Genomic DNA, 12692 nt, shown 5'->3' with positions numbered 1-12692 from the left:
CGTGGCACTTCTTCTTCTGCATGGATGCAAACAAGTCTATCCGGGGAGTCCCCCACATTTGGGAGATGACACTGACCACCTCCGGGTGGAGTGACCATTCTTGGCGAGACGAGAAGATCCTACTGAGGTGAACTGGCAATGTGTCCTGGCCCCAGGGAGATGCATGGCTACGAGATGAATGGCATGATGAAAACAAAAGTTCCACAGCTGAAGACCTTCCTGGCAAAGGGCTGACAAGTGGGCTCTGTCTTGTTTGTTAATATAGAACATTTCAGCGGTGTTGTCTGTCAGGATCTAAACCACCCTACCCCTCAGATGCGAAAGGAAAGCTTGGCAGAGCAAGTGAACCGTTCTGAGCTCTCTGATATTAATGTGGAAGTGGCAATTGTGACTCGACCAACACCCTTGTGTGCTGAGATCATCCAGGTGGGCTCCCCATCCCAGATCCGAGGAATCGGAGATCAGGGTTACTGACAGGGATGGGGCCACAAAGAGGACTCCCTCCAGCACCGATATGGGATTTAACCACCATGTGAGTGATGAAAGTATGTGGTCCAGTACCCTGACTGCTCAATCTATGTTGTGTCTGTTGGGGATGTAGACTGACACCAACCACATCTTTAGGGGCCTGAGCTGGAGCCACGTGTGCCAGTCCATATAAGTACAGGATGCCATGTGGCCCAACAACCTCAGGTACATATGAGCGGTGGTGAGAGGGTGAGCCCGCAAGTACGAGATCAGGTCTATCATGGCTCCTCTTGCGGAGGAAGGCTCTGGCCCAAGTGAAGTCGAGGACTGCCCCAATGAACTTTCTCCGTTGCACTGGTATCAGAGTTGATTTTTCTTTGTTTATCAACAGACCCAGATCGCGACACATGGAACGTACCAGACTGAGGTTCCTCTGCACCTGACCCCGAGATCAACCCTTGATGAGTTGCAGGGTCTTAGCCACATCCAGCACCAGGTGCAGTGTATTCGGTACCAGTAGGACCATCAGGTCTTTAGCCACCTGGGCAGCCTCGGGTGTTGCAGGCCCCAGAAGGAGCCGGGGTCCCCTACCGCTCCCAGGAGTCGGAGGCAGATCCCTAGTTGGGCTAGGTGGTCTGACCACAGCGGCACCCGGTTGCAGCTCCATGAAGGGCGCATGGCCTGAACTGGGACCTATGCCCAGAGACCCCTTCCCTTCCTTGTATGGCGCTGGGGAGCTTCTTTTCTTTTGCTGCTTTTTGGACACTGGCGAGGGGGAATGGTGCCAGAAGGAACCTGGTGCTGACGGAGTGCTCCGCACCAATGCTGAGGTGCTGGGCACAGAGTCTGATTGGGAAGGCTCCAACACCAGGCAAAGTGCAGCCTCCATGAGGAAGGCTTTCAGGCAGATGACCCACTCTTTCTGGATTCTGTGACAAAAGTTCTTACAAATCCTGCACTTCTCCTTTATATGGGACTCTCCCAAGCACTTCAAACAGCTGCTGTGGGGGTCACTAACAGGCATAGGCCTGTTGCATGATGAACACAGTTTAAAGCCCAGGGAATGGAGCATGCCCCACTCTGGGGTGAAGTCCCTGCCAGGACTCTAACTACTAAACTAACACCTAACACTTAACATTTAATAGCTAATTAACTAACTATATACAAAGAAGACAGTCAATGGGCTGTTAGAAAAAATGCTAACACTCTTGCGAGGCAAGACAAAGAACTTTGGAAAGAAGGAACTGAGAGGGCGCAGGACCAGTGGCGCCTAACATACCGACGCATGAGTGCGGCACTCCAGGGGGTGCCACAGCCAGCCCTATGGATACTGCGAAGGCAAAATTCTCTGACGACTGCGCATGTGGGCGCGCACACACCTAGAATGGAATCAACATGAGCAAGCACTCAAAGTAGATTTCTTAATTTCATTGTATTTACTCCAATTACCCAGAAACTTCCAATCAAACTCACACTGCAGCAGCTTCACTCTTGTTGTGCTACTATGAAGCACTCTCTCACAAGGCCTGGACAAAAGTGTACATATGAGCCAGCAATGTCATCATACTCTTCCCTCATTACTATATTGCCTCTAAAGTACATAAACATTTATTTTCAAATGAGAGTAGCTGCCTTTAGTGAGCAAACCAATCCATTCTTCTCCTAACACTAACTTTCTCAGTTCCTTTTATTAGTAATTCTCCCACTGATTTAACTTCACCATAATGTGCTGTGACAGTTCCTCCTCTGCCTTGGTGAGTCCTGTGCTTTTGGTGGATTTGCTTGCCTCAGAGATTCATGGCAGCCCTCAGTTTGGCCACTTTTGCTAGTGGCTCAAACCTGCTGTTCACTCAGCTAACCTCATCACTGGCCAGCATGGGAAAAAGGAAGGAGAACAATCCCCGCAGTCTCTGCTGATCCACCATGTGGGTCGGGGAACAGCCCAGAGACCTTCCCCTCTGGTGGAACCCACAGTCCATGTCAACTCCTCCTGTGTCTGATCAGGAGTTGGGAGGTTTGGGGGGACCCGGGCCCGCCCTCTACTCCAGGTTCCAGCCCAGAGCCCTATGGACTGCAGCTGTCTAGAGTGCCTCCTGGAACAGCTGCGCGACAGCTACAACTCCCGAGGCTACTTCCCCATGGCCTCTTCCCAACACCTTCTTTATCCCCACCACAGAATCTTCCTCCTGGTGTCTGATAATGCTTGTACTCCTCAGTCCTCCAGCAGTACACTTCTCACTCTCAGCTCCTCGTGCCTCTTGCTCCCAGCTCCTTGCATGCACGCCACAAACTGAAGTGAGGTCCCTTTTTAAACTCAGGTGCCCTGATTAGCCAGCCTGCCCTAATTGATTCTAGCAGCTCCTTAATTCGCTCCAGGTGTCCTAATTAGCTTGCCTGCCTGAATTTGTTCCAGCAAGTTCCTTCTTGTTCTGGAACTGCCCTTGTTACCTTACCCAGGGAAAATGGACCTGCGTAATCTGGGACTAATATATCTTCCTTCTAACACTCTTCTGTAGCCATCTGGTCTGACCCTGTCACATATCCCCCCGCTCTGCTCAACACCACAGGGTTGGGCAACTTAGGACATCAGGCAGTGTACGTGTGACAAGCCATTTGCATTGCCATGGTGGCTTCCAGCCTGGTGTTGTATGGTGAATTGAAAAGGTTGTAGGGACAGGAACCATCTGGTCACTCTTGCTCTCTTCTCTTATTTCGCTGCATCCACTGGAGGGTTGCATGGTCGGTCACAAGGGTAAACTGTCGTCCCAGAAGGTAATAACATAGTGTTTCCATCGCCCATTTCACAAGCTAAGCACTCTCAACCACGGCATACTTCTGCTCTCTTAGGAGGAGTGTCCTGCTGAGGGAGAGAATTGGGTGTTTTTCGTCTCCGACCATCTTATAGAATCATAGAATATCAGGGTTGGACCTCAGGAGATCATCTAGTCCAACCCCTGGCTCAAAGCAGGACCAATCCCCAATTTTTTTTGCCCAAGATCCCCAAATGGCCCCCTCAAGGATTGAACTCACCACCCTCAGTTTAGCAGGCCAATGCTCAAACCACTGAGCTATCCCTCCCTCTGGAAAAATCGTCTGCTGAAACCCGGGATTGAGCCAGGGACCTTTAGATCTTCAGTCTAACACTCTCCCAACTGAGCTATTTCTGCGATAGGACAGCTCCCAATCCTACTTCAAATGCATCTGTTTGTAAAATGAATTCTTTGTTGAAGTGCAGGGCTATAAGCATGGGGTTACTGCAGAGGGCTGTCCGTAGATCCGTGAATGTGTTCTCCGCAGCATCAGTCCACTTCACTATGTCCGGACCCCAGGCTTTAATCAGGTCTGTCAGGGGACTCGCTCTGGTAGCGAAATGGGGAATAAATTGCCGGTAGTACCCCACCACACCCAGGAATGCCCGGACTTGCTTTTTCCAATTCTGCCGGGGCCAATTTTGGATAGCCTCTAGTTTGTTTAGTTGGGGCTTGAATATGCCCCGTCCCACAATGTAGCCAAGGTATTTAGCCTCAGCTAGCCCTATAGCACACTTGGCTGGGTTGGCTGTGAGGCCAGCCCATCTTAGTGTGTCCAGAACCGCTTCCACCTTTTCCAAGTGGGTCTCCCACTCAGGGGTATAGATAATTACGTCATCCAGGTACGCAGCTGCAAAACTGGTATGGGGCTGCAGAAACTTGTCCACAAGATGCTGGAAGGTGGCAGGTGCCCCATGCAGTCGAAAAGGAAGAACAGTATATTGAAACAGACCCTCTGCTACACAGAATGCTGTCTTTTCTTTTGCCTCTTTGACAAGGGGAATCTGCCAGTATCCCTTTGTTAAATCAAGGGTGGTCAAAAATCAGGCATTGCCCAGGTGGTCAACTAACTCATCGATATGGGGTATGGGGTATGCATCAAATTTTGATAGCTCGTTCAGCTGGCGAAAGTCATTACAAAACCTAGTGGTGCCATCGGGTTTGGGAACCAACACAATCAGTCTCAACCATTGACTGTGGGATTCTTCAATGACTCCCAGCTCCAACATCCTTTTTACCTCTGTCTTGATCTCCTTCCTTTTTGCGGTTGGGACCCGGTAGGGCCTTAAAGTTACCTTTGCCCCCAAGGTCTGTGATAATGTGGTGATATGCTTCGGTGGTCCCGCCTGGTTTGGTTGAAAACACGTCCTGGTATTGGTTGATTATCTCAGTTACCTCCTTCTTCTGGTTTGGTGTCAGATCAGTGGATATCCTGAGCTGCTCCTGCAGGTTATTTCCCTGGATTGGGGTCTCTTGAGCCATTATATATGCCTCTCGCTGGTGCCAAGGCTTTAAGAGGTTAATGTGATAAATCTGTTCTTGTTTCCGGCGTCCTGGTTGCCACACCTTGTAGGTTACTTCCCCCACGGGTTCAACCACCTCACAGGGCCCCTTCCATTGGGTCAAAAGCTTGCTTTCTGCTGTAGGTACCAACACCAACACCCAATCCCCTGGTTGGAACTGTTGGACTTTTGCCTGGCGATTGTAATAGGTTCACTGGGCCTCCTGTGCCTTTTCCAAATGTTACCGTAAAATAGGGGTGACCCGGGCTATCCGGTCTCGCATCTGCAATAAATGTTCTATTATATTTCTCCCCTCATTGGGTTCCTCGTCCCAGATCTCTTTGGTGATATCTAGTATACCACGGGGGTGGTGCCCATATAACAACTCAAAGGGGAAAAACCCAATTGAGACCTGAGGTAGCTTCCAGATGGCGAACACAATGTAAGGTAGTAAGGTGTCCTAATCCTTCCCATCCCGACTTACCAGCTTCCTTATCATAGCCTTGAGGGCTCGGTTAAACCTTTCTACCAGCCCATCAGTCTGCGGATGATAGCTTGGTCCTGTCCAAAATTTCTTCTCCTGGCGCTAATCTGCCTGAGATCTAGGGGGCCAGTCTCTGTTGCCTCTACTGTTTCAGAGGCATTAGGGTGGGGATCAGACTCGAGTGCTTCTCCCTCCTGGGCGCCTCTCTGTTCAGATGCTTGGGTCTGTCTACCTACGAGAGCGACCCTCTGGCTTTGGGTCAGTATTCGGTTCCCAAGACCTTAGCTGCCCTTCTTTCCCTTTTCGTCTTTCTACCCTGTCTGGGAGTGCAGAACAAATCTGGGGATATTTCAGAGAAAACTGGGGCTTGACAGTCTACTGTAGATGCCTCACTAATTTCAGGGTTCCCCTCTTTCTCTAATCCCCCTACCGGGAGTAAGTCTCCAAATCCTGGGAAGTCCCTCCCTATGAGCACCAGGTATGGGAGTTTAGGTACTACACCTGCTGCTACCTCAGTAGTGTTCCCTTAGATCTCGATTTTTACTGGGATGGTGGGGTAGTAACTGACTGTCCCATGGACACATGTTATCCCCATATGTTTAGCCTGCAGCAGCTGACTACGCTTTATGAGCTTCCCGGAGATAAGTGTGATAGCACTCCCCGAATCAACCAGTGCTGTAGTCTCTACCCCATTTAGTTTCACTGGTCTGGTGTACATATGTGGGGTTAGTGAAACCCCCACAAGGTGGATTAGGGAGCATGGGTCTGCCTCGTTCCCCATGTTACACTGCATACGCTCCTCGGCATTGGGACACTGTGCAGCTATGTGTCCCCACTACCCGCAGGCGTAACATCTGTATGGAGCCCTAGGCGTTCCCTGGTCTCTTGGTTTGGGCAGTTTAACATCACGATCCTCTTCCCCCTCAGTGCTTTGACTCTTTGTGACCTCTGGTGGGCCTTCAGCCCCTCTCTTTTTCCACCTGGGCCCTCCTGGCAGCCCAGTCACTCGAGCTCTGGGGCTTGGTGCTGCTAGTTTAACCCGGGGTGCCTCTTCCTTAACTGGTCAGGTCAGCTCCTTCGCCGTCCTTTGCCTCTCTACCAGTGCGACAACCTCGTCGTAGGTGGAGGGCTCGTTCTGGCTTACCCAGGCGCGAAGGTCTGGCGGTAGTCCTTTCACGTACCAGTCGATGACCAGAACCTCTAGTATCTCCTCCGGACCCTGGGACTCAGTTTGTAACCACTTTTGTGCAAGATGGATGAGGTCATATAATTGGGACCGTGGGGTTTTGTTTTCCTGGTACCTCCACTCACGATATCACTGGGCCCGCACTGCAGTCGTTACCCCAGATCTGGGCAGGATCTCTGCTTTCAGCTGGGGGTAGTCTGCCGCAGCCTCTTCAGGCAAATCATAGTAGGCCTTCTGGGCCTCCCCACACAGGAATGGAGCGAGGATGCCACTGTTCTTGGGGCCAAGCCTCCCGCAGGGCTGTCCCCTCAAAGGCCAGGAGGTACGCCTCTACATCATCCTCCCGCGTCATTTTCTGCGGCCACACTGCCTCCTATTGGGTGGCTGCCTGGACATGGGTAGTCTCCTGCTGGGCAGCCGTGGCTTGTATCAGTGCCCGCACTACGTCCTCCATTGTGGTGAGAAAAAAAATAAACCTTCTCCCCGCCCCCCCCCTTTTTTTTAATAACACCCTCCTTCTTCCGCTGCGCTGTGAACACCAAATCCCACCGCTAACACCAGTTGTGACAAAGTTCCTCCTCTGCCTTGGTGGATCCTGCACATATTAGCGGATTTGCTTGCCTCAGAGATTCACGGCAGCCCTCAGTTTGGCCACTTTTGCTAGTGGCTCAAACCTGCCGTTCACTCAGCTAACCTCATCTCTGGCCAGCATGAGAAAAAGGAAGGAGAACAATCCCCACAGTCTCTGCTGATCCACCATATGGGCCAGTGAACAGCTCAGAGACCTTCCCCTCTGGTGGAACCCATAGTCCAAGTCACAGTGCGCACCAACAAAAATCACTTTGTGAAAAAATCATTTGTATAAATCTAAAATTTAGTAGATCACAAAATATACCTTGGACAACAACTTGGCTTCCAGGTACAAAAAACTGCTGTGTGCCATCAGGTGTTTGTGCTGCATATTGCACAATGGTAGCACCTGGCTGAGAAGCTCCTGAATTTGTCATCGTTAACGTCTGCAATCCCTGGACGCCATCAGACGCTGGATTAGAAATCTGGATTGCTCCACCTTGAGCTATGGCAACTAAATAGAAAAAGAAAAAAACAGATTAGGCAATAGAAACATATATATACAAAATATTATACTATATCACTTTTGGAAGAAAGGTTTTTTTCCATCAGAGAGGGACTTCCAATCATCTCTGTGCTTAAAGAAATTTGCAGAACTAATACTATGGCGTGGCATGCTGAATGAATATATTTTTAAAAAACTGTACCAGTCTCTTACGTGTCATACTCCTGTTTTATATTATTCAACTTTTGGGTCAATCACACGGAGAATGCACTACTTCACCCATTTTTTTTCAGTTTATAATCCCAGCAATTCTAATGCTTCCATAATAATTTCCATATAAGACTGATAAAGACAAATCATCAAGCCATTGGGGAAATGGAGTAAGAAGTTGAGGGTAATTATAACAGATGCAACGGGAAAAATAAAGAGACATTCAAATTTATCCTGACCCTTCCATAAGATGCAAAATACTGGGGGATCAGGAAGAAGGGAAATGGGTACCCTTCCCAGGAACTCAAAATTCTCAAGTCCTCCTTTTCTCAAGTTAGGATATCTAGGTTTAGGCACATTGCACTTTAAGGTTATCTATTTGAGAAAAGACTGGGAAATTTTGTTTTGAGATACCAAAAATGTGAAAATCCGAATCTATTATCATCCAGTCAAAAATACAAAAGAAAATCTATGTGTACATTTTGCCCATATCAGCTTGATTAAACTCTTCCATGTGACTCACAGAATACTCAGCATAGTAAGTGTTTTGTAAAAATCAAATTCATTAAAGGGGTAAATGCTAATTTCAGCAGAAGTTCACAAATACTCATTTAAAAACAGGAACATATTCACTAACTTCTATAATACCCACTTAGAAACATCATTTAAGGAGTACCCATTCCCCGGGAAGAAGTAAATGCTCTTTCTATGCAGGTATTTAAACTGCACACATCACCAAAGTATTTAAATGTTGCTGTGTGATAGTACATAAAAATCTATTATAAGCATAGCAGTGTTGCCAACTCATGATTTTACTGTGAGGCTCATGTTACTTGGTGTGTTTCTTAAAGTCTCAGCTTCTGGAGTCATAAGAGTTCAGGAGAATCTCAGCTTTCATTATTTTTAAAAAGTAAGTTTTTGCCCCTCATGGTTGTGGAAAAAGGCTGTAAAATGTGAAACCTAAAGTATAAGATAAATAAAAATATATTTATTATTTTTTAATCTTATGATTTTTAAACATATTAGATGATTTCGGGGGGTCTTGACTTCCGATTTTTGAATACCTGAGGTCAGCAATACAGGATGTTTTTCTTTAAAATGCAACACAGTGCATTAAGCTTAGCCCATATCAGAGGGCCTTCAATTACTGACAGTTGATCTAGACACAAGATACACATACTGGTACTTCAAGTGGTTAAAACTTTTGAAAGGTAGGGGTGTTCGTGTTCCAGTTTCTTTGCACAAAGGGCCAGATAAGATGGTGCAGGTGCCCTCCAGCTAGCTTGTAGAGTATTGGAAAATTCCCCCTGTATAGAACGTTGAGTGAACCAGCTGACCTTGCATGAATCACTGAGGCATGGTTCAATCCCACATCCAACCTGACTCTAGCACAGCAAGTCCACACAGGATATTCTATATGTCACAAGTCAAGACAGACTCCAGAAGGCACCAGAAAAAAGAAAGGAGGTGGAGTAGCAGTCCTGCTCCCGCCACTGTTGCCAACTTTCACACTGTAAATACGTACCCCGACTTTCACAATAAGCCAAAAATCAAGCCAATCCCTAAGAACCCCAACACTCTGTGTGACTAGATCCCCCTGTTGTGCAGTTTGGGACTGTGGTAGGCTCGCTGTGCACCTCTGATTCTCTCCCCCCTTTGCCCCTGCTTGCCAGGAGCTGATCAAAAACAGAATCAACAAGCTACAAGCCCAACAAGCTACAAGACAAAAACTAGCCAACAAACAACTCACAAGCCAATTAAGCCAAAAACAAGCCCAAATTCTGCATTTTTTTCATGGGTTTGGTATTTCTGCTCCCCACAAGCCTGGGATGCACAAGATGTTCCATCCCAGAAACAACACATTTGAGCGCATCCATATGGCCAGTGAGATGAAGGACCAGAGGTACCTAGGACTCCTGGTGTTGTACAATCCCTCCAATGGAAACCCTGTCAACTTCCTGCAGGATCATATAGAGATGCTGCCCAGCATGGTATTGGAATACCCCAGATTTCTTGTCCTTCACAACTTCAACATTCACAGACAATGTCAATTCTACAGCAGCATATGTTCTAATGGCTTACATGGAAACCATTGGATTCTCCCAGGCAATCTCTGGACCTATGCATGCAGCCAGAGATAAGTTGGATCCTATCTTCAGTCCTGGACTGGCAACTGGAAACTTCACCAGCATACCAATCTCCTGATCCAATCATCACCTCATCCAGGCAGAGATCAGACCCTTCTCTCCTTCCCATCAGGTAGTGACCAACCAAAGCTGGTCCTCCCCTGAAGATTCCTGAACACCCTACATTTTCCATTCATCCCAGGAGAACAAGCCACCCAAATACAAGGCCAAGGTGCAAATGAGTTTGTACAACAGTACAGTACCGTGTTGTCCACTACTATCAACAGCTTGGCCCAAGCCATCCATTCACACAGACAACAATGATCACTATGAGTCTCAGATGAGCTATGGCAGATGAAGTGCACATCTAGAAAGGTAGAATTCCAGCGATTCAAAAAACATTTTAAATCCCTCTACCATAGCACAAAATAACACTTACAAGACTATGCCACTGCAGTAAAGATGGCAAAATGAGCCTTCTACTCCTTCAGAATCAATATGGCAGAATCAAGGCCTACAGAGATATCTTGCATAGTGAATTGCCTAATCAACCCAGACTGCATAGGCTGAACATCCAAATAATAAAGCTTTGAAGAACTGTCAACAATCTTTAATTATAAGATTAACTAAATACATACATACAGCTAACTGAGAAAGAAAATTCTACCCCTAACTAGATTGCATTACCCTCCCCATGACCGAGTTTGGTCCCATCACACATGCCAAAACTCAAGAAACCCTGAAAAAATATTAGAATCACAATCAGTGAAACAGATCTATTTCCCTCCCGACCAGTAAAAGCCAGTGAAGAACTATTAAGCAAAGTTCTAATGGAAACAGTCAATGCCTCTTTCAGAGAAGCACATCTACCAAACTCCTAGAAAAATACAATAGTTTGCCCAACTCTCAAGAAGCCAACACTCAACCCTGAAAATCTTTCCAACTACTGTCCCATCTCCAATCTCCTGTTTCTGGGCAAAATAATTTAGAAAATAGTAACCACTAAGCTCAGGCAACATGTGACAGCAGCCAATCTCCTGGATACCTCACAATCAGGACTCACCACAGTGAGGGCTCCAGTGGCACTAAAAGATTATCTCTTCATGGCCATGGACACAAGTAAAATCAACATGCTTATACTGTGGACCTCTCCGCACACTTTGATACAATGGACCACCAAGTATTACGAACACATCTACATGACATAGCAGGAGTAAATGGCCGCCAGTATAGACTCCTATTGTTCCTCTCCAACAGAACTCAGAGAATGGAGATAAACAACTGCTCCTCCTCTCCAAAGGCCCTCACCTGTGACGTCCCACAGGGATCCATACTATCCCCACTTCTCTTCAATACATAAGATCACTGGGAGAGTTAATGAGACATCAAAGGCTTAGCTGCCAACATTATGCCGATGCCATTCAACTCTCTCTCTCTCATTCTCAGCTGATGTAACCACTGCCTCTACTAACATGTCAGAATGTATACAGGAAATTAGTTTTTGGATGAAGAGAAGCTGGACTGAACTGAGCCCAGGCAAGACTGATGTGATGCTGGACAGAAAGGTGAAATATTTCCAAGAGCTAATCAAGATGTTGTCTCCACCTTCCATCTAAGACATATAGTCCTCATTCATCAAAGGGCTGCGAAGGCATACAGGCTCTCAGTGTCCTGTTTTAACTCTTCGCTATGCTGGGTAGCATTAGTTGCCAAAAATGACTTTTTTTTTTAACCTCCAGTTTGCTAGGGACCTTCATCCCTTCCTCCATCCTACACACCCTGAAATTGACAAAGGAGAAGTGACCAGGGCATCCTTACACTGTGTTGATTCTTGGCTGACATAACAGCTCCTTAGGATTGTAAGTGGCTGGAATGAAGTGACAAACTTGCTGTGGCTGAGGATCTGTGCTTAGAAGCTCAAGACCGAAAGGAAGTAGTTAGGCAAAATGGTATATTTTTATAAAACAATAGTAAATTCCAAATGGTCAAACCTAAATTTCAACTGCCACTATTTAGCAGGAACTGACCATCAATACTACAACTTGGATTGACTCTCAACTCTAACTTTTCTTTCACATGACAATTCTGACAACAACGAAAAGCATCTCAAGAAACATTTTGCTGTAATTCCCTTAAACAAAGGTAGATCCAATATACTGAGTTCACTGCAATAAAAGGTGGACGGGATTTTGTTTTAAGGTTTTTGTCCTTTTCACATACAATGAAGAACTTTTTCAGATCTAGTTAATGAACTATTAAATTATGGAGTAAGAAAACTGCTTGCAAAAAGATACAGATTTAAAAACAGAGATCCCAAACCAGGCTCATCGTCACATATGAAGGTTGATATCTGCATTCTTGAACAGTGCCTAATATTGAAGCATACTGCTGCAAATGTATTTAACAAATACTGTACATGAAATCAGTCTAAAAATGCAGAACATGTTGTTCTAAGCTATCAGCATGACTTCTTATTTGAGGGAAGAAAAGCATGCAGCAGGACACTTCTAGATCAGGCTCAAGCCAAAGCCTTTTAAAAATTAGATTAAATAAAATTTCATTAAATTTCTTATGGACTCTGCTAATTCAAGCAGACATTGGTGATAAATTTCTTTTGCTTATTGCAAAGTAGATGTCTTACTGAACAAATATTCCAATTAAAATAGAGAAAAACGCCTGCACTACTAGTCAGTACAGTTTTGGTGAATTATAACAAAGGAAAGTGATATGCAATTACAATTTTAAAAATTCTTGTTACTAAAATTTGCACTTAATTTCATATTAAAACGTTAAATTTCTTAAAGAAACTCACTAAACAGTCGCAAAAATAA

General features: G+C 46.1%; 1 protein-coding gene and 1 non-coding gene across 7 annotated transcripts in view; both read right to left on the bottom strand.

The window, feature by feature from the left end:
* Window positions 1-12692, bottom strand: part of CREM (cAMP responsive element modulator) — an 83655-nt gene that overhangs the window by 16392 nt on the left and 54571 nt on the right. For all 6 annotated transcript variants that reach the window (XM_073334446.2, XM_073334455.2, XM_073334454.2 and 3 more), the window contains one exon: window positions 7346-7534. In XM_073334446.2, coding sequence (XP_073190547.1) covers window positions 7346-7534 — 189 coding nt within the window. The remainder of the gene's footprint in view (window positions 1-7345; window positions 7535-12692) is intronic.
* On the bottom strand, window positions 3563-3635 carry TRNAF-GAA (transfer RNA phenylalanine (anticodon GAA)). The gene has a single exon. It is a non-coding gene; the product is annotated as a tRNA-Phe (tRNA).

Source organism: Lepidochelys kempii, chromosome 2, assembly GCF_965140285.1.
Source record: "Lepidochelys kempii isolate rLepKem1 chromosome 2, rLepKem1.hap1, whole genome shotgun sequence".
Taxonomy (NCBI): Eukaryota; Metazoa; Chordata; order Testudines; family Cheloniidae; genus Lepidochelys; species Lepidochelys kempii.
This window is presented reverse-complemented; position numbering and strand designations above follow the sequence as displayed.